Consider the following 22529-nt stretch of genomic DNA (forward strand, 5'->3'; position numbering starts at 1 on the left):
AAAATCTCACTCGGTTTAATACATAGCTTTAGATAAACCTTTCCTGCTGCTGTATTTCTTGTTAGTGGTTTGTACCCCTTTCCATCCTCATTGTCTTTCCTTAGCTTGCAGGAATACAGGACAAACAGAAAAACTCAGATTGTCTCCCACTGGCTGCTCATTTGGTGCAGTGTGCTAAAATCTGGTCTTAAACATCCACCCTCAGTTTTTGTGCAGAACACAGGAGTCCTGTTCCAGTTGCTCCATACATTTTAACTAGGGGGACTGAGCTGCACGTATCCTGACTACATCATGCAACCATAGCACAAACTTAACAGCTCACCTTTCCTGCACAAAGAACATCTAATTTAATTTTGGATGGTAGAAGTGCACTGCAGGTTGGATATCAGCAATATTGCCCACCACCACATCTGGAATCTCCCACTTGAGTTTCATGTTATCAGTTGATTGCCCTGGTAAGGACCATGGATTGTCAGATTGCTTTCCTCCTCATCTGCAACTCTTCTAGCTGTTAGAGAAACTGATGGACCACTGAATGATGCAGTTGGAGCAATTTTAGCTCGGCAGGAGGCAGATTCACTGTTTGGCACCTGTTGGACAGATCATTTGTTGGTTCTCTGAATTATTCTGCTGGATCAGCAGGTTTCCAGGTTTAAATGCTGGAATGGTGTAAGATGCAGAATGCTGTTGTTTCATAATCACCTTCTAGAAGTATTGCTTTGTTGTAATGCTACTGTTATGTTGTCCTACTTTTGCTATCTACTTTGCACGGGCTGGATGAATTTTTGCCCACTGCATTACTTAAGCGTAGACTATGCAGCACTGGGCTGCCTGCATTTAACCTGGAGATGGGGAACAGAGCAGACGTGCTGGTGGCTGCTGTCACTGAGTCTCATGCGATTGAATAACATGACAGTTTCCCAGTCCAGTCACAGAGTGGTAATGCGTGGTACTTACACAGTACTTTTCATTTTCAGATCAGTTTAATACTGCTCCTGGTTTACGGCACACTCATCTGTCTCTCTCTGTGTTCTTAACACAGCTCATGCTCCCAGCCGTGCAGGAGAGGCCAGAGCAGTCCTTCCCTCTCTGGCTGGATCAGTGGCTGCCCTATATAAATCTGCATATTAAGCAGATTTGGCAATTGTTCAGACAGAGACAGACTCACTTAAGTAAGAGGTGAAAATAAACTTGCTTATAAAGGCACTGCAGACAGCTCTTTCAGATGGTATGCTATTAGAGACAGAACAGAGGCTGGTTTGTTTTCTTGTGCAGTTGGAGACAGATGATTTCTGTTTGTCTTCTGCGCCCAAGTCCTATCACCATAAGCCATACGTGTGTGTGAATGCCGGGTGTCATTCTTTAGCAGTTTCATGACATATCGCGCATTACCGCTCTACCTCTGCGCCAGATGGTTCGTTTCCTCGGGGACTCCCACACGCACCCCCAAGGTCGGGCAACCTGGCAGCACTGCCCGCTCGGATGCGCGCCGGGCCCAACTTTGAGGAGGGTGGTGCGGGCTTGGGGCTCCGCTTCCTTCTTCCGCGGGGGGCAACATAGCGCGCCCGGTCCCCTGCGCTGGGCGGTGGCTCAGACTGCAGCCAGGTCGGCCCGCAGCTGCTTCTTCTGCCCGCGCTTCCTCCTCCGCCGCCGCCGGCCGGGGCACGCACAGCGCGGCAGGGAGAGCCAGGCGGCGGCCGCCCGCCTGGAGGCGGCTGGCGAGCCGGAGCAGGCAGCGGCCGGGTCGCCCGGCACTAGCCCCGGTGACGTGCGCCCGGGGGAGGGCGGCGGCCCCCCCTTCCCTCCCGCCTCGCTGCACGCAGGAAGTTTATCAGGCCGTGGCTCTCCCCACCTTGGGCGCTATGGCCCCAGCCCGCCGCCCCCCGCGGGAGGAATTAAAAGAAATATCCCCCCCGAGGTTCTCCCTGGTGGCGGTGGGTGCTCTTTTGGCCCTGCAGCCCGCCAGCCGCCCGCGGAGCAGAGCGGGTTTCGGGGCGGGGGGGGGGAAGAGCCCGCCGCAGTCTGCCCGCCCTCCGTACGCGGGGGCGGGGGCGCTGACTGCAGTGCCCGCTCCGGCGGCCGCGGACGGTGGGAGGCGGCCGCGCCCCGGCCGCAGCCCCCCGCGCGGGCGGCGGCGCTGCGGGCGCCCCGGGAGCGCCCCCGGCGGCCACACCCCGCGGCGGGCCGGGGCCGGCGGAGGGGCGGAGGGAGGGGGCCGGCGCGGGGTGTCTCCGAGCCAGTTCTCGCGGTGCTGGCCAGGCTCAGCCTCCTTCCCCTCCCCAGCGAGCGGTGACTGTGCACGGCGGAGCGGGGAGCGCCGAGCCGGGCGCGGGGGGAGCCCGTGCCGCCCCGCCGAGCTAGGAGGGAGGCCGCCGAGCAGCGCGCCCGCCCGGCCCGTCCCGGCCGCCCTGCCGCCCTGCCCCATGCCCCAGCGGCGCTGAGCGTCTCGCAGCCCGAACATGGCCACCACGGCAACATGCACCCGCTTCACCGACGAGTACCAGCTCTACGAGGAGCTTGGCAAGTACGGAGCCCGCTGCGCGCCCCGCGCCCCGCCGCCCGCCCCGGCCCCGGGACTTGCCGCCGCTGCTGGGAGCCGTGTGCCGGCGCCCCGGCTCTCCTGGGAGCTGGAGGAGGATTATCTGCCGCGCTGTAATCCTGCTCTCCAACCCCTCGTCCACCTCAGCGGCATCGCCGCTGGAAGGAAAGGTGTTTCTGCGACCCTGGGTCGTCCCCGCCACTGGATGGGGTGTCCCCGCAGCCTGCCTCGGGCTGCGCGCTCCTGTTGCACCCCGGGACTTCCTCTCTTCTCCCCTAGCCCTCCGCAGGACCGGGCTGCCGCGCTGTCCTCCCCGCACCTTCTCTCTCGTACACGTTGCCGTTCCCTTCAACTGTTTCTGTGCTGGGACGCGGCACTGTTAATGCCGCGCTGCGATGCTTCAGTTCCCCACTTCCTTGTCCCCGTGAAAGGACCAGGTGCTACTGCACCGCGATCCTCTCTCTCCCTCCCTCCTTCCCTCCATCTCTCCGCACTTGTTTCTGCATTGGCAGACCTGCTGCTGCACCCTAGGACAGGCGCTTTGCAGGGGGACCCTGTGGGACAGGAAAGCAATGTAGCAACGGCCAGGGTAGCGTTATGAGGACAGTGCTTTCCTGGGTGCTGCTGCTCTCCCCCTCCCACCCTTCCTGCACCAACTGCTGGGCTCTGATGCATCTCTTTCTATCCAGCCCGGTGTCCCCATCCCTCCCCACACTGCTGCAGCTGTGTGTCACAAACCCGGGCTCCAGAGCTAGTGTTCACCTTGCTGCTTATTGGTTTGTGTGTAGAGGTTGAGGAAGGGGAGAAAAAGGCAGGACTCTGCAGTATCAGGAGGATTCGAGCTATTTTAGGCTCTCTGTAGGGCTAACTGTCTTCTGGGCCCCTTGTTGCAGCTTCTGTTCCCCTTTCTTATACTTTAAACACATACGTTTGTCCGCAGACACAGGTTCATGTTCCTGGTCTGAAGGAATTGGATTTTTCTGCCAGCTTTCTCTTATTTATTCTTTTCTCATTTTGAGATCTTTCCTGTAAAGCCAGTTGTTTTTCTTTTCACACTCTGTGTTTGTTAGGGTGGTTTTTCTTTTTAGTTTTTTGGTTTTGGTTTTTTTTTTTTTTAATAAGGGACCGCTTTCAAGCACTTACCTGCATAGCTCTGTAGATTTTGAGTCCCTATCTTTTCACCTTGATCTTTATTGTATTACTTCTTTTTTCCTCACAGAAATCCTTCTTCCCTCTCTCTTGGTCCTCATCTCTGAGTGGAATAATTGTAAATACAGTAGTTCCAGCTTGAGAAAATATACAAAGCCTTGTAGCTTTCTACTTACTTCATTAATAAGTACATGCTTATCCCTGTTTTGCAGGTGGGTAGACTAGGTAAGAGAACTAGTAACTTCTGCAAAGTGTTGCAATGATTTTTGTGACCAAGCTGTCACTTGAATGTGGGAGAAATGAGTCCTGGTTGTCTGATGTAACTGCTGGGGATACTGTCTTTGAGAGATGGACTTACTGGCTAGTGTTTGTAGCGTCATTCTGGGCTGTTTGTCTCCTGTTCCAGTCCCTTCGTGTCGCGCTTCTGTGCGCGTACAGTCTCTCTCTCTCTCTCCCCCCCTCCCTCCCTGTGCAGTGTGCTGTCTGAGGGGGTTTGAGGGGTCTTCAGGAGGCTTGAGTACCGTATAGACTAGGTTTTGTTTGCTGATCAGGCAGCACGCACTGTTCATCAGATTCTTGTGTGTGGTTTCCCTCCTCTGTATGTCTTCTACCTTGTCTTTAATCTGGTCCACTCTGGGGATAGAAATTGCTGCTCTCGTATTCTCATTTTCAGTTTCACAGCTCCTACCCTCTTTATTTTTCTTCTAGGGGAGCCTTCTCTGTGGTCCGCAGATGTGTCAAGAAAAGTTCATCACAGGAATATGCTGCAAAAATCATCAACACCAAAAAACTGTCAGCCAGAGGTTAGTGTCTCAATCTACACCTCTTCCTTTTATTAACAGCAAACCCTTCACGGGAGTTGAAACTGTAATAACTTTAAGGGATCTAAAGTTGCCTGTCTCAGTCGTTGTTTCAGCATTACAAAATAATTGAGTTGTGTGGCAGAGAGGAGATTGAAAGGAGATAGCGTAGGATGATAGAAAAATTCCTCTATCTGGAAACGGATACTGTGTGAAGTGATGTTGTCTTTTTTCTTTTTGAGATCTTTCTTCTGCAAACTGAGCTAGAGGTATGTTTATAGAAGACGTATCTATGTGTGTGTGTGTACCGATCACTCACAATAAAAAGCAGTGTTGCAGACTGATTTCGCTGAATATCTTCTCTGTGTAGGAGATCTGTCTTACCAGAACAAAAGTGGTTTCTTTTTTTTTTTTTTTGAAGGATAGATGCTGTATGTCTTGCTCCTTTCATGCTGTACTTAAATATGGTGTGTTTGAAAACTAAAAAGCTCATCTTCAAAGGCAGGAGTAGGTTGGATTGAGAAATCTTGTGATTTTGATTTTTCAACAAATTAGAAAAAAATATTTTTTGTTTTCGTTAGTCCTGGAGTCTTCTGAAATCTGAAACCAGACTGTAGGTCTTATGAAAAGACAAAAAAATCTCAACTCACCCCCCAAACTATTGACCTTCTTTTTTGTAGGGGTGTACGTATGCATGAAGTGTGGTGTACCTTGTAGTATGCAGGGAGCATGTGTCTTCTAGTGTGTAGGGAAATGCTTACAGAAGTTACAGTTGCTCTGCAGGTGGAGTGGATGAGGAAGAGAATGAGAGAAACTCAATGACAGTAAAAGGTGCAGCAAGTTGAGATGCCAGAGGTGAACAAAACAACATCTAAGTCCTTATTCGCCTTTCAGATTTGACAAATTTAATGTATTAGGCCTTTGACTATCTTGCAGGTTGAATAGGTGGCTTAGTAGGTGGGGTTGACTGAGAAATGAAGAAAAAGTAGAAGGAGGGGACAGATAATCTTGATAAATGATTTAGCAGTGAAGAATGTTTTCTCCTTTTTGTTGGAATATAAAATGTGATAAGAGCGTTGAAGACGGGTGGAAAAACTTCCACAGAAGTAGAATGCTGTGCAGGTTGATTTATTTTTTAATTCCCCCCACACACACCTCCCACCTCCACTTGTGGAAGTAAGCATATGTGATAGTGTGCTGTTTTGGTATCTAGCCTGAGTGAGGGTGCATATGGGACCAACCAGTGGATTGTTTAGGAGATGGCTGGAGATCCTGTGAAAATCATCCTCTCCATGGTCAGGTGACAGTACCCACTGATTTAGGTGGGCTATCCAATCTCTTGAGTTCAAAATCAGCTCATCTCAATACAGGAGAGGTTTGAAGGATGACTTTTCTTTGCTCATGGCCATCAATGCCATGTTTGCTCTGCAGAGTTCACCATCCATCCTGTTGTGAGGACTGACGCTCAGGAGAGCAGTCTTCTCAGATGCTAGTGGGTGCAAGCCTGCTTAGAGACGGGGAAGGATATGGTAAACTGATGGCAAATAAGAAACCATTTTCTTATGAAGGAGGTGGTATTTAAGTTAACTCTGCAGACAGTAAGAATGGGAGAAACTGTAGGATGAATAGAATTGAGATAGAATTCGGAAAGATAGTAGTAGAGCTCTAAAAGTAACAGAGGAACAGACTGAGTCACTTGAGTATTTGGGCACCTAATGAGTTAAAGGGAGCAATATATAGATTCTAATTGTTTTTCATATTAAGATGATGACAGTTTTATGACCCAGCAAGTAGGAAATGTGAGTATGGGTGAATACAGACCCTGTTTTGATTTACTTACTTTCTAGATTTCATACCTTCCTATAAATAAAATACATTGAGGATACTAGCTTGGTCCTCAGCTACGTAACTTGAGGCAGCTGGCAATGATTTACTTACAGAGGCATTGGTTAGGTAGAAGGCAAGTGTGGGGAGAGTGAAGAAAGGAAATTGAAGTTTCTGCTTTTACTGAAGGATATCAGAAATGAGGGACTAGTCAGGTTTGGTTGAAGTCTTATCTGAGGACTGAAGAATCTGCATTTGCAGTGAAAAGCGGACAGTGACTTCAGCTGCATATACAGGTTCCGCAGTATTCTAGCTGTGTTTGACGGTAGCTCAAGTGGTTAGTACAGGAAGGACCTGAATGTTTTGATGGGAACTTAGTGAATTCACCTTGGAATAGGTCTTTAAAGCACTGAAGGAAAAACATACGCTGTTTAGACATTGCAGCTCTAAATCAGTGATTAAGGAGATTTGATTCAGCAACCTGAAAATGAAAGTCTCTGGGAAAGGCATTTTAGAAAGCTGTCTCCCTCAGGAGGAGAATTACAGCGTTAATTCTGCAGTATCCTGGATATATGTTGCCTGATGCTTCCTCTCCCTGATGTGGCTCTTCTCCCTGGGGAGGTCAGGTCTCTGCCCAGCCATACATACACATGGGGCTCTCCTGCACACCTGACTGCATGCCTGTCTGTTGCATAGTTTAACCCACCCTACCTACCTGCCTCCTGCAGTGGTGGTTTTCTTTTAGGCTTGGTCACAGTGCCAGAATATATTCTCTCATGTGGGGACACCTCTGCAATTTAAGCATAGCTACATTTAACATTGTTCCCTCTATAGCAGAATTTGAATCTGTATCAATACCTGAGGTAGTAACTGTTACTTCAAGAGCCAGTGTCTTGCTCCTGCTGAAAAGTACATCTAGTCCATTGCAGCTTCACAGAAGTTTTGCCTACTGTAGTGCTTCCCTTGAAAGGAAATGGTAGCAAAGCCCTGCTCTCCTTCCAAGGTGCTTCTTGTTACCTTTATTTTTCAAGACTCCTGGTGAAGAAATACTAGATAGCTGTCTGGGAAGTGTTGAATAGCTTGCTGTGTGCAGCTGAAAAGGAGGAAGAGGAACTCTTCAGAGTGAATTGTATGCAGTTAAAGGGTTCTGTATTACTTGAACATGTTTATCAAACTGTTTTCATAAAGCAGTGAAGAGTTGGAAGATGTGTGGTGCTGTTTCAGGGCTTCTCTCTGAAAGCAAAGAGGATGAATGTGGTGCCGGTCTTTGTGATGGGTGGTCCGTACAACTTCAGTCTAGTATACTTCACCCTTTGTAAAATAGTCAGATGCTGAGAGGAGAGTCGCTGTTCTTCTATTGTCTATGATTTTGGGATGCCTGTTCTCTCTTTTTTTAATAAATCATGTCAGTAAAAGCTGGTCTAGATTAAAATTAATATTTCAGCTTTAATGAGGTATTTGCTATTATTCATATTGTACTGATGCTTAAGACTGCCTGGTGAAGAGTATGCCAAGAACTTTAATGTTAAGTAGGGGCCAAATGCTTGTGGAAGGGGAGGGGAAACAGACTTCACCTTAGTCAGCGTTCAGCTGACATACAAGAGCAGTGGTTATTACACATGAGGGAAATACAATGCTTCAGTCATCTGAAATTCCTGTGGGATTGAACGCACAGGCTTTTACCAGAACTACAGGCAGAGGGAAGTAATAACTGTAATTTTTTGGAAGTTGTCTAGAAGGTGTCACCAGAATACTTTTTGAACATGAAAAATTCATAGCAGGTAGTGCTTCAGTTCCTGGTCAGCAGTGAAGTTCAAATAAAGTAAAATTGCTTGCAGTGACCGAAAGGATTGAGAAAGAAGCAGTAGCTTTAGTAGCAGTAGGGAATCACCCAGAATGTGTGACTCTGTCCTGTTATACCTTTTAGGATATTGTTTATCCCAAATAGCGTATAGTGATCTAACCACTGTGCATAGGATTTGTGGCCCTTGTTTTTTTTAAGAGGGGTGTGTGTGTGTAACTCTTTGAGAATTACATCTATTGTTCAGTTTTGCTTGCTGCTGAAAATCTGTATCTTTCAACTCCTGCAAGTGACATTGCTTAATGAAAAAATGAAATGCAGCTGTCTGGGAGTTAGAGCACTTGACTGCTTTCTCCTTACTGTGGCTTTGCTCTTGTCTGTGGAATAAAGAGGTGGATTCTCTCCCAGCTTTCCAGCTTTCCAAATTTATAAACCAGCTCAAAATTTGTAGTCTACCCAGTTGTTTTGTTGTTGTTCCTGTAGGAGATTATGTGGATGGTGGGAGGAGCAGCGAATTACTTCTGTGTATCAAACCCTGTCAGGATAAAAGCTCTCTCTTTACACTTCCAACTCAGCTTTTTTTTTTTCTTTCCTTTTTTTTTTCCCTATACACCTCTCTTGTCCTGGCTCACAGTTCTGTGGGGGGTGCTGATTTGGGCTTTATAGTACATTTTGTAGGAGGCATTGATAGTGGTTTTCCTGGACACTGAGACATTGAGCTTGAATGCCGCAGAGGAAATGTAGTGGCATCAGTCCCTAACCTCTGCCTTGATCTGCTCTGTGAATGTTCTTACCCGGCGTTTGAGTTAGGACTCCCTCGGACTGGACTGCTCTCGTGGCTGCCAGGTTTAGAGTTCCCTGTGGGCTACAGCACACCCGCTTGCATTAGCTGCACGCAGCGATGGTGCACTGCAGCCCGGAAAATCGGCTCTGTGCGAGAGCAAGGCAAGCCCAGCGCTCCGGGCGCAGATGGCTGGAGCACAAATCCCAACTCGCGTAGAAATACCCTGTAGCGGGTGTCCTCCGTGTGTGCCTGTGCCTCTCGGTTGGGGACAAACGACCTTTCTTGCAGAGGACAGCAAATCAAACCGTGTCTGCTCTGCCGTGCTTGCAGTCTGGCTGTTTGGTGTGGGAAGGGAGCTGCCCTTCCCCGTCCTGCGGGTGGGCCGGGGGCTGGGTGCAGGGGCTGCCCTGCGCCCCAGCCTCTCCGCCGCCCGCCAGCTCCAGGAGCCGCCGTGACGAGGGGACGCGGAGCCGAGAGGAGCGGCAGTGATGCCCGGGGATTTTATTTTTTTGATGTCTTTGCACACGTGGAGGGATGTAGGGAGCAGAGCAGGGAGTGCTGCGACCCCCGCATCCCCAGCGGCGTGTGCGGCTGGGACTTGCCCGGCGGGGCGACCGTAAGGGTGCGGGGGGGGGAATCGGTCGGAGGGCTGGGTGATGCGTGCGTGAGTTCAGCGAGTGACTGAACTCTCCGCTCTGCACCGCAGCACACATGCGTGCGGCGGGGTGTGGCGGGGGGGCTGCTCTGCTGATGTCAGAAACTGCAGCCCTCTACCTCTCGCCAGCAGGCTGCCTCCCGTTCTTCCGCCCCGCCTCTGCCTGCAGCCCCCTCCCCCCCTTCCCCCCCCACACTCTTGTTTTTAGGGGAAGAGAGGTTCAAGTGGTATATGTCGTAAGGGGAAATCTCACTGGAAGAGGTGTGTGGAGAAGAGGAGGGTTGTGTGTAAAAGGAGAGTCTCTGACCTTGGAGGAGACGCTGGGAGCTTGGTGGGGGTCCACCGAGGGTCACCCTGGCTTTTTGTGCGCCACAACACATCGATGCAGGCAGAAGAGTGGGTGCCCTGGCGTGGGAGCCGGCAGAGATTGCTGGGGTGATGAGCAGTGGAAGCCTTGCTTTTGCCGTGGCTCGCTATGGCCAGAAGCTGGCTTCCTTCTGCTGTGGATGTTGGTGATGGTCGGGGTTACCCCAGGTTGCCTCTCAGTTTACGCTGTATATTTTATAAAGGAGCTGGAACAGAGCAGACAGGATTTCAGCTCGTGTCTGTCTTCTCAGTGGTCACATTGAGTATTAAATTTCCAGCATTAACAATGAGGAGGGGGGGCAGTGGGCACACAGATTGGGCAGGAGTTCCTGCTGCCTCCGCGTGAGGTTGGAGAAGGGGGCTTGGCGAGAGAGTCAGGTTTCTTGTTTTCCCAATATAAACTGGATTTGTGTACGGTACAGATGTGATTAGTCTAAACTCCTGCACATGTCCAGAAGCCCTTGGCCATAGAGCATTTGCTCTGATCAGTGAGCCACAATTGAAATATTTCCAGGTGTGTCTCCAGTGAAAGCGGGATGCTGAGCGTGCTGTAGATATTTGGGGCAAGGAAAGCCACTTGAACTTCTTGTAAGAAAGATCCACTGCAAATATTTGGGGTTCTTTTTGGGGTGTAGCATGGAATTTTCACTGCTTCCGAATTTAATCTTTCACTGGACAGCACCAACGCCATCGCTGCCAGAGGAGGACTCGTCCACAGATGACAAAGAACTGTCTGAAGAGCGCTCCCTCTCACCCCAGAAGAGCGGGTTAGCACCACTGTTTCAAGAGAGGACCATGACTACTTTTTTTTTCTTTTTTCCCTTGCACACCCTGGAAATATTTTAGGTTTGGTTTTGTTGTTTTGTGGTGTTGGTCTTCTTTTTTTCTGACCCTGCAAATTTGGTGAAGACAATTTTTAAAAGGGAAGCATGCTAATATAAAAATCTTTCTTCACTGTGCCACCTATGAGCACCATCTGTCTGCCTCACCACCCTGGCAACCAGGGCATCATCCCCCTTTTCAATCATTCCAGTCTGTCATCTATTTTTTGCCTTTCAGGTGTTTCTTTTTCTGTTCTTGAAACCTTCTGGTTTTCACCAAGATAACAGACTTTATGAAAAAACTTCAATTTGCCAGTGTTTGATCAGAGTGAGCTATTGGCTTGTGGGAATGAAGAGGGCAATACCAGCTGTCACCATGATCGTCAGCATAGGAAAGAAGCCTTGAATGTTGTAAAAATAAATATGGAGTTTCTCACCTTGTTGTGTGTTTGCCTGCAACAGAAGTGATAGCGGTGCTCAGAGTGGGGAAAGCAGAGGTGCATTGGTTTCTGATTGGCAAATGTGCACTTAAAATTTTGAGGTGCTCCCAGATTTATTATTTATTTTTTTAGTGTATGGAGGAAATGTCAAGTTGTTGCTTTAACAACTGTAGTTCCGTCTGGCCCTTTTGACAGTAAGCTAAATGTTTGAAAATGGGTTCCTGTGAATTAAGCTGACCTCATGTTCCTTTTTGTACCTTAAATTTACTGTCTATTTCAATATTACTGTGTACGTCTGTTATGGCTCCCCAGGTGTTCTGGTGTTGCTGCCTATGTGATTTTTTGGAGAACAGTAGCAAAATACTTCTGAAAAAATAGGCTGGCAGTATCTTAGAAATAACCTTTTTGAACACTGAAGGTACCAGAAGATCGGTGGGACATGGATTTAGCTTTGTGGGAAAATCAAGTCTATAGTTGTTAGATTTTGATTCCTTGTAACTTTTTCCGTATCCTTTCTTTATGTTTTAATTTTGAATTTGTTTTGATGTTCATTTGTTTCTCGTGGATCAGTTACTTCTACCAGTAGATGTATTAATCTATAAAGCTTTGATTGAAAATCTTCCTTTAGTAATGCTGCTTTACCTGCTGCTTTTCCTCCCAGAAATTACTGCAGAATTCCTCCTGCTCTCACCTGTTAGATGAGCAGACTGGGGAGGATGGCAGTTGGTTCAAGAGGCTAATTGCTGATGGCAGAGAATAAATCAGATGTAAGGGGAGCTGGTTAATGTTGTATCTTGCCTGTTTAGGATGGGATCAGGAAAGGAGGAGTAACTGTGGCTTTACTCCTGGTCTTTGGATCTGTCTTGCTTGCTCCTGGCTAGCAGTCACAAGGAGACTTACCTTGTCTGAGATGTCAGTTGAGTAAATGGGATGACCTTTCAGAGAATGTGTGTATATTGATGTGATATTGTACTCTCAGCACTTTGGCATTATGTTCCTGAGAGCATGAGTTACATGTTTCTCCAAAGTGGTGACCTGCTGTCCTGCTGCTTCAAACCAGAGTTCCCATCTTGAGTTATTCATTGTCCGAGCACCCACAGCCCTTGGATGTCTTGCCTATCCTAGGGCTGGAGTCTGCTTAGCAGTGACACTGGGACAGATCCAGGTTAGTGTCTTGCTTCTGAGACAGGTCCTAGCTAGTCTTTTTGCTAGAAGGCACAAATGAGTTGGTTCTTCAACACAAGACCCCCCTTTTTCTTTTTTTTCTGGGACAGCAAAGTGTTAGTGTGATTCTGATGGAGTCCCCAAAATTGAGCTGAGAGCTGCCTTGGAGAAAAGAGCAGGCATTTTGGAAATGAAGACAGAATTAACATAAAAGAAAGACAAACCCAATGCAAACATATCTCTGAGGAAAGACGGTGCCTACAAAGATGAGCCTGGGAGTGGGCATAGCTCTTTGTAGGCCTACTGAGCCAAAGGTGGTATGGCAGAGGAGGCAGAGGGAGCAGCAGCCTGCTGTGGCAGAGCTGCTGGGTTATCTCTAGGGGTTGTTGCCATGATGATAGTGGCAAGTGGACTGAAAAATTTACCAGATGTTTGTGAACCAAAGGATTAAACTTTCTCATAGTAGGGAAGGGGGCGGAGGGCAGGGGGAGGGAGGAGGAGAAGTGTGGGTGATGATGTGTTAACAAAGGATAGCATCCTAGTGAGAAATACCAGGCTTGTTCTCCTATGCTCTCTGGGATGATGGGGGGAATGTGGACTGGCATTCCTCCTCCAGTCTAAACTGGGTGACACTGCTCTGACAGGTTCCATCTTTTAAAAAGGGGGAGAATTCACCTGCTTTCACTGGGTAAATTGTCACGTTTTGCATTGTTTTGGCAGATGAAATGTAAGGAGTGGGAAAGGATAGTATATCTTTGGTTTTTTCCTATACCCACAAATAAGTTGTTTTCTACCTTGTACTTGGAACTTTTCCACATCAGAGTTGGTACAAATAATGAAGTTTCAGTGTTGCCTGCAGGTATCAGTCCATCAAACATGAAGCTAACTAGCCTGTGTTATCATTACATGAGGCTGTCATAAATGCAAAACTGTCAGCACTATTAGGGCTGGTACTGGTTTTGACCCTGCATACTGCTTTTGTCCCTGCTGGTTTCCCTTTCCAGTGCTGGAGTGGTGTCCCTCCAAATGAGAGTGGGGAAAGCCTGGGTGGTGTATGAGAGGCAAGGCATAGGTGGTTTTCCTTCCATGGGAGTCTGAAGAAATTCCTATTACTACTCTGTGCTGCAGCTTCCTTGGTGAAGGCCGACCATTATAAGGACTGGTTTGAGAACTAGTGATTTGCAGTTGGCTGAGGAGTTGATGAGGGTATCCCAGTGCCCAAAATCCTAGTGCCCCATAGCTCAAAAGGTGGTACCACTTGGTTATTTGCGGTACAAGAAGTTATGATGGTGCCTTTTTGCAGGCTGCTTCAGAAAGACTTACCTAGTTGGGCCTGTCAGACCTCTGACCTGCAATACACATAGTAGCATAAAATGTTTGCCTGCAGACTTGGTAAGACAGAACTGTAGTAAAACTAGTTTCTTTCTGGAAAGGCTTCTTCAAATTAAAACATTTATTTATGAAATGAGACACTAGTATCTATGGAATTAATGGTCTAGGTCTTTCCCATTAACCCAAATCCCAGTGGGCTTTTAAGCCTCAGTGAATATAGGTGATGAGTGAGAACAAGGATGTTAAGGCTCCAAAGCCAGCTCCTGAAAGCTTGTGGAAAGGATTCTTTCCTTTCCCTTCCCTTCCCTTCCCTTCCCTTCCCTTCCCTCATTTGTACTTGTTTAGGCACCTGAGTTAGCTGGTGTAGGCTGCAGCTTGTGTAGTGGAGTAACTCACTATTCAGATGTGCTTTGTCTTCTGCTGTTCCTCTGACATCTCCAGTAAGTCATTTGGTGTAGACTATGCTAAGTGATAGCTGGAAAGAGAGAGGTTTCATTTCTTGGTGCTGAAGACAACTCTGCTTTGAAGGAGGAGCAAGGAGAAAAGAAGTGGTCTGACACAGCCTGAAGTCTAAGAATGAGGGACCAGAGCTAGAAACTTTCAACTTCAGTGCATCCTTTCTTTCTTCCTTTCTCCCTTTTTATTTATGGGTGGGACTGAGCATAAGCTAACTCAAGAATGTGAGTTTTACCCTGATGCCTCTCTTGAGGGAGCTTATTTCCTGAACCTGGTGCTTTGTTCCAAATCTGCTGTACATTGCAGAGGGGTCTGCAGTTGGTAGTCTTGCTTCTGAGTCAGGGGTCTCCTGTCTTTGCAGTAGAATATGTGTGAAGTTCCCCGCAGCTCTGGAGAAGGGCGAGATGAGTGTGTTGATCCTGCTGCTGTGCTTGCTGCTAGAGACCTGACGTCATACACCTGACTTGAATTGTGACTTCAGAGGGGATAGTCTAGTTCTGTCTCTGGGATGCATTTAACAGATGCACATTTCAAACAGCATGGGTGCTCTGGAAGCTTTTGTGGGAAAAACAGCGCGTTAAACCTCCTCTTGTATTGGCCTCCAGTGCCTGCCAAATATACCTAATGTTTCTACTCTAGTGGAACAGCTGCCATTCTGAAAATGTGCATGTATATCTTAGGTGTTTCCTTTTTCTTTTTTCCCTCTCCTACCTCCTTGTGTCAAAACATGTAACATTTCATGGGTGAAGGGCCACGAAATCACCCAGGGTGACTGGAGGAAAAAGTAGATGTGGAAGAAGGAAGTTGTCTTTGGTGCCCCCTGTAACCCCCAGGGACTTGCAGGTTTTTCATGGAGGCTCATACAGAGTGTGACCTGATGATGCCAAGCAGGAGTTTTCTGGTGTTTGCCCAAAGAGTTGGTATGCTGTTACATTTAATTTTGCCTGCCTCAAGGCCTCTCCATGTGAGCTTTGGATATCAAATGTCCTTTGTCGAGATTGTGTTGGAGAGATTAGAAGAGCTGAAGTTGCGCAGCTTTATTTTATAGCTGGTGCCAGTGCAGAGACAAAGCCTGATCGTGACAGATGTGCTTCTTCAGTGCAATTTAAAGGAGTGATTCATAGCTCTTGTGTTACTTTAAATATTCCTGATTTTTGGACTGCAGGATTGAAAAGTGACTTCCAGCTCTGCCCATTTTTGTTTGACTTGTATGTCATCTGGCCTAGAAGCTCCAGCTCTGCAAATTAGGCTATTGTGTTGTGTCTACTGCTTGTTATGAAGTCGCCCAGATTAAAATTTTCAGTGTTGCTTGATCAGTGCAGAGGAATGATCCACAGCCTCCTCTGTCTGAATTGCTCTTGCACTTAATAAGGATGATGTAGAGGCATGAATTGTTGGTCAGCTCGTCCTTTGTGTGGAAGCACTTCTACAGCAGCAAACTGGCAGTTGAGCTCTCATAACGCACTTGTCTTCTCCAGGCAGCCAAGTCCAGCATCAGAGATGTGAAAAAAGAGGAACAGGGTAGTTTGCTTTTTTTGATAACCATTATCAAATACTGCTGACAAGTCCAGGTGACTCTGGCTGCTGCTAGCAGTTCACGATGCTGCAGAGCTGGTTACCCAGCCTTAAGGAAGCGCATTATGCCTCATTAACTCTTTATGGCTCTCTACACTTAGTTTCTTCAGTAGCCCCAAAGCTGAGTTTAAAAAGATTTCCCTCCCATCACCTCACAAAATGTCAAGAAATTTCTTGGCTTTCTCAGGCTTTTCAGCCTGTTCATCTCCCTTTTGAAATAGGAAATGTTTACTGTTAGCTTTTTTCCACTTGAAAAGCACAGCTAAAACTTCTTCCCTGTCTTGGAAACAAAACTCCAGCTTCACCAACCTTATCTGAAGGGGTGGTGGGGACCAGCCTGGAAACGAGGAAACATGCAGCTCAGCTGAGCCGGAGGAATTTATATTCTTCCTTCTGCATCTCAGAATTCTAGGATCCTGCATTGCAGTGACTTGGCACTGCTGAGACCTACCTCCCTGCCACACTATTACCTTGCCTGCTAACTAGCTGTAGTCTGATACTTAGTTAGCTGGTTCATTGAAACACACTGGCACCTCATGTGATCAGCTGATGGGGAGAGGAAAGGAGCATGTGCCCAGAAATGAGTTCACTTGGTGGGATTTCTTTGCTAAACTGTGCGCTTCAGGACTCTCTGTGCGTAGTGGGATCAAGACAGTGCCACTGGAGTTCTTAGATGGGTCACAGTTGCTGTCTGTGTGGTGGAGAGGTCGCCAGTATGGGTGCATCACCTTTGGAGCAGCTCTGTGCCCTACCGTCTCACTCACTGCATGTCCACTTTAAGAGGGATCATCTGCAATGCAGCTGTTAGTGGGGAAGTTCTGTAAATCAAGAGGGAGCTAGCGCAAGCTAGCCCTGTGTCTGCAGTAGTGGCTGAGTCCTCCCCACAGCACAGGGAAACTTCTTCAGAAAGACTTTGCAGGAGGAGGAGAAAGGGATGGCAGCACAGTGCTGATGCTGGGAGCCCCTCCTTTTTGTGCCTGTGTCTGCACCAGCTGTGGAGGAGCTGGAAAACATGTGGGAGAGCACAATGGGCAGCAGCCCTGGAGCTGGAAAATCCTGTCATACTTTTCCCCTCCTTGCTCCACCACAGAGTCTAACCAGGTGTTTGCTTAGGGCTGATCCTGTTGGGATGCCTTTATTGCACACTCCCTTGTCACACAGGATGTCCTGTTAGAATTCGGAGCTTGTGAGCTTCTGCTCATGACTCAGAAGCATGCAGAGGCCTCATGAGTTGTGAGTTCATTATTGTACCCTCCTCCATTGCATGGGCTGTCAGAGCGACCACTTGCTGGTGCAAAGGGATGATGTCAGTGACCCACACAGTGATGCTGGTGAGAGACACCACAGACAGAGTGCTGTGGCTATGCAAGTGTTGTACTGCTGCTGAGCAACATGGTTTGAGGTGGAGGAGGGTAGGGTTAAATAGCTGTGAACCATGATGCCTTTCTGCAGGGATCTGTAGAGGTACCTGGAGTTTCATGGGCCAGAGCTGGAGAGGGCCCCACAGGACCTCCCTTAAAGGTGTCCACAGCTGATGAGTGTGCATGCTTCTTTTCATTCCAGTGCTTACCAGGCAAGGCTCCCGCCTTCTCTGTGTTTAGTAGTGTTCTGGGCAGACTTGGTTCTGAGTTTCTACTTCAGTCCCTTTATTTCCACATGGGAAAGCAGCTCCTGTTGACTGCTGGTGATGCAGGAGAAACCGGTGTATGACTTGCTACCTGCTTTACTTGTTTCCTCTCTGCCTCCCCTGCTTGCTTGAGCATTCATTGTCCCTCTTGTAATAACTGAATTGTGCTAACCATGTATAAGCAATGTTCCCTCCCCTTTTGCTGGGGGACTGGCTGGCTTGTTGTAAGAAGTTATTTTTAGGGTTTGCTTCCTAGGATATTCTACCCGTGGCCAGTTATGGTGATGAAAATGTCACTGAGATGCAGAAAGGACTCCCAACTCATTGCTAGCATGCCTGATCTTTCTGTTGTAATGGTGTTCATGGGGGGCATGAGTCCCTTACCACTACATCACCTGTGATTAGGGAGACAGCAACAATGACTGTGCAGCATGATTCCCCGTGAAAAGCAAACTGAGCTTCCAGGGTTTATTTTACAGCTGATTTGGCCTGAGGGAGTGGTGGGTGGGAAGAAGGGGGTGGGGAAAAAAAAAAAAAAGAAAAAGCCTTTCCTTGATTACACTGGAGTGTTTCTGCCCTTTTTTCTTTTTTATATATAGGGACATCAGTGCTGCAGAGCTGTGTGTCCATGTACAGGGTTGTCCCAAACAGGCAGTTTGCTCCTTGTACTGGATGTATTAGGTTGCACTGGGTTGTTGCCAAATGCCTGGTCTAGACTAGGGGAGATGATGTGTGCTTTTTCTTTTTAAACACTTCTCCCACTGCAGATCTGCAGCATGCAACACCCAAAAAAGTCGATATTTATGCCTGCTATCTCTAACTAGCCAATGGATGTAATGCAGGTGAATTACAGAACCCATCTGAACAAGGCCACGGGTTGACAATACTCAGTCTCTGATGCTGGTGTTGGCTTAAGGAGCACCTGCCTCTTTCTCTGGAGTGGTCTGTTCCCTTCTCTATATCACAGCAGGTCCCTTTCCTGTTCTGTCTTATCCCTTGGATCAGGAAACCAAGCACAGAAGAATGCTTCAGTGAGGAATGGTTGAAGTGATGGTGATGAGGAAGCATTTGTTTTCCAGATAGGTGTTTTGGAGCAGCTGTGGGAGAGGTTGCTTGGGTGTGGTTATAGGAGACAGGCTCTCCTGCGGTTGGGACTGAGTGCATATGGAGTGGTGCATCAGTGCCCCGTATCGGCAGTGTGGAGACAGCTTCTGCGTATTGTACAAGAGGTCACGGGGGGCAGAGCCCCCGAATGACTTCAGATTGAAGTAGCAGGGAATATTAACTTGGCTTTCCCACTGGGACCAGGAAGCTGGTGGCTGTGGTACAGGGATATGGTGGTAGTAGTCTCAGCCAGATGGGTGCTGTGTTGGTGCGATGCGGAGCCCTGTCAGCTGCCTGAGGGGGAGCCCGGTTACAGAAAGATGGGATGTTCATCCCTGACTAGAGAACATCTGCAGAGTTACCAGTGCATAGAAATGGTTTTGTCTATGTTTTTTAAGTAATCCTTACATTTAAAGTTGCTTTAGTGATTGGTAACTTTCCTCTTAAAATGTCCTCTTGCTGTCTCACTTCTTTACAATACCTAGAAACGCCTGAGAACAGCATTAAGTTTTGGACTCTTCAGGAGCTGGAGGGAGCCATGTGTTCCCCCCGCCCCGCCTCAAGTTCCCAGCTGTTCCGTGTGCTTACTGTTACGTGGTGCATTTTGCCTTTTCATCTGGAAGTGTTTCTGTGGCTCTGATGTAGGTGATAGTGGGTGTGGTCTCACTGAAATTCTTTCATAGTCTGCACTGTATTTACAGCTTGCTCTGCTTAATTTGACGTTATCCCAGTATCGCTAAGGGAACTTAGTCTTAAAATAGACGGTTTGGCTTTTTTTAATTATTCTAATCCTCTGAGACTTGGTGTTTTTTCTTGTCAGAAGAGCGCATTTTGACAGAGGTATTATCTCTTTTGGGGAGGAGTCCTTCAGCACTTGGGCACAGAATCATTCATCTGTGCCTTCAAGAAGATTTTCCATTTAGTTTACTCCTCTGCTTCATGTCCCTCAAATGCCAAATCAAGGCAGCATTTCCAGCTTCCTTCCCTCTCTCAACTGGTTGGAACAGCTAAAAACCAAGTGATGAAGAGAGACTTGCTGTTGCATAGACACAGGACCCCCAGTGTGTCTCATACAGTGAATGGCTTTCTGCAGAATACAAGCATTAGGAGCATACAGGAATTCCATACTTTTGTTTCCCTCCTGAGCTTCTATCATTTGGGTACAAACATCGATTCCCGTGGTTCATTCAAAATAAATCCAGCTGTTTGACTGGCGGCTACATTACCATATAGCATTTTATTCAAGGGTCACATCGTACAGATGTGTTGTTGGAGAACTGGGGGCTGGATGCAGTAGGTCTGCTGGCTTGGGCAGTCTTGGCAGTGATGTCTGAGTTGAGGTGCGTGAGAGTTGTACGAGAGAGTATGCGTTGCCCTTCCTGCACGGGACAGCGTTATGGCTTCTGTTCATCCGTCGGTAAAGGTGGAATCAATGCCAGGAAGTGCTTCTTCCTGACAGGGTTTTCCCCAATGTTGTATTGGGAACTTAGTCTCCCTTATGGAAGGCGATGGGTTGTCTTCTCCAGGAGGTTGATTTTCTTTGCCCCATGTGCTCCGGTACCCGAAGGCAGGCAGGCTTGTCTGTGCTGCACTCCTTTGTGCCACTGGAAAGGATCCCTGCACCCTTTTTTTTTTTTTTTTTTTTTTAGTCACATACTTGTTCACCCCACCAGCAATGTAATGCATCCATAGCTTTCACTGAGCATCCTTTTTCCTCCCAGTACTGCTACTGGGCAGGGAAACATTAGCCCTGTTTTATGCTTGGAAATACCGAGACACACGCAAATTTTCAAGTGCTTTCCAGAACGCTTGGCAATAAGCCATGACAAGTTAGGAAAAGAGTCCAAGTCGTATTCTGTGCTGTAAGTAATGGTGATAAGAAGAGTGTAGGTAGAAAAAGACTGTGGGCATTTGGCAGGAAAATAATGTGGGCTGAAGCATGTAGTATTGAGAGGAGTTGTAGTCTAGTTTGCTGGGTATAGGAATAAGATTTTGGTGTGTTCCTTGTACTATTTTTTCCCTCTGATTTGCTTATTGTTTACAGAATACAGCTCTGAAATACGTTATGTCAGGCATGCTGTGTTGGCGCCTGCCTTTGGACTCTACCTTTCTGTTATTTTTCCAGTGATAAGAGACTGTTTGAAAACTGGAGGGAATTGCGGTTGATACAGCAGACTCTTCGACAGGTGACAATAAACAGCATGTTTGAGGGGCAGAGGGGGTTGTGTGTGAAGAGAAAAAGTGAAGATGGCTTTGGTATAAAATTGTTTCCAGTATCAGTCATAACTACGGGAATGGGGATGGAAACATCTGCAATGGGTTGCTTCTGGCAGTGGGTAAAAGTAAGGTGGCAAAAATGAGAACTTAGATCTTTAGGATCTAAAGGAGTTGAACTCCCCACAAGCTATAACATTTATAGCAACAATCGGCAACTGTACCTGAGAGTGAAAGCAAGAACAATCTTGCAACCAGGTTTCAGGTAAATTGTAAAATTGGCTGCATTTTAGAATCTAAGTAATTGAGTCAGTTGTGAAAATTTAGATTACAGGATGCTGTCAGGAAAACGTTCCTGCTCCCACTTGCTGTGTGTCCTTGGCTAACTAATCGGTCTGCTTGTGCAAGGTTTCCTACCTCCTGCAGAATTTGTAAACATTCACGTTAATGTATGGGTAAGACATTTGAATTCTTTCCAAAGGAAACAGCTGTACATGCACAAGGTATACTGCTGCAAGCCCTCCTGATCATACAGTGATGTCAAACTAATATGAAGTCTTCAAGAGTAGAACATCCTTTGCCACCCAGGGAGGAATAAAATCTTGGATGTGTTTAAGAAGATTACTGTTAGCTCATCAGAAGGAATAATGAGAAGTTACAGGACAGAGCTGAAGACTTGTCATTAACTGAAAGCTGGTTCAGGGGAGGGGGTAAAAAATGGGAGGGAATGACCAGAAAGCTATTCTACACTAATACTGTGTGTGCTGGGGATACTGCTCTCATTTCAAAGTGTGACTCAGCTTTTGTTTAGGAGGCAGTCAGAAACCATGCTGTGGAGGTGTTGGAAGGAGTATCCATGTGAGGGGGGGAGTGGAGGGAAAAGGAAAATACTAGGGAGAGATGGAATGTGATTAAGGTTAATTAAAGTGTGCTGTGAAAACTAGTTAGATGTTCTCGTGTGCCCTTTCTGTAATAGGAGACAAATGTGGTTATGCAACGAATTGAAAATTTATCTTTTCAATAATTAATTTCAAACTTGCTGCCTTGAGACAAATATCATAGATTGAGAGAAAGGATGAGAAACTTGCGTGCAATTAAAGTCGGCATATTTGGAGAGCAATTCTTTTTAAAAACTAAAGGGTTTACAGACATTTCTTCAGGTTGCGTTTGGCACTGGGGCAGTAATCCCTTCTCCCCTCTGTACAGGGTGACTGGGACAGTCCTGAAACGCAGATACTTGTCCCTTTTCCATTCCTTTCCTGGTTGCATTCTTCCTAAGCTATGGAGAAAACAAGCTTCTGCTGGGAGATAGGCTTTCCTAGAACCCCAGCAGGACAGTGGAAGATGAGGGAAGGGGTGGAGGTTTCACTCCAGTATTGGGAGTGATCCATCCTATGGCTTGATTTTAAAAATGCAAGCAAGTGACGCAGGACATCCAGTTACTAACCTCTTTCAGCCTGTCTTTTCTGCCATCTGGCTGCCCTAATGTTTCAGCATGTTGTAAGTTGAATTGTCGTTATTCTACCTGAGTTACTAGGTTTCAGCCACCATTGGTTATGGAATGCAAGACAAAATGAATTAGCAGTCTGGCAATGAGTATATATTAAATTTAGGAGCTGACAGCACTGTCCATTGTGGCTTGACTTTCTCTGCTTTTGGAAATTACGTTCGTCTTTGCACTTTTTGTTTTCTTCATCTTTAGCGTATTAGAGTAATCTGTAATGCTGCTGAGGACTGATGCTCATGCACGGACCTCTTTTGGCTTCCAGCTTGCAAAGAATTTTTCTGCTAGTTTGTAGGGGATACTTTGTGTTTGTGTGTATGTGTAATGCGGAGAAGAAGATAAGCAAAGGGGAAAGCTTCAAGAACCAGTAAAGT

The 22529-nt window shown here is 47.2% G+C and overlaps 1 protein-coding gene across 7 annotated transcripts in view; it reads left to right on the forward strand.

Annotated features, from left to right (window-relative positions):
* Positions 1-2373: 2373 nt before the first annotated feature.
* The window catches only part of CAMK2G (calcium/calmodulin dependent protein kinase II gamma), a 114934-nt gene continuing 94778 nt past the window's right edge, over positions 2374-22529 (forward strand). For all 7 annotated transcript variants that reach the window (XM_084265490.1, XM_084265484.1, XM_084265487.1 and 4 more), the window contains exons 1-2: positions 2374-2524; positions 4397-4491. In XM_084265490.1, coding sequence (XP_084121616.1) covers positions 2460-2524; positions 4397-4491 — 160 coding nt within the window. In that variant the 5' untranslated portion in view covers positions 2374-2459. The remainder of the gene's footprint in view (positions 2525-4396; positions 4492-22529) is intronic.

The sequence above is a fragment of the Gallinula chloropus genome, assembly GCF_964237585.1.
Source record: "Gallinula chloropus genome assembly, chromosome: 5".
NCBI lineage: Eukaryota > Metazoa > Chordata > Aves > Gruiformes > Rallidae > Gallinula > Gallinula chloropus.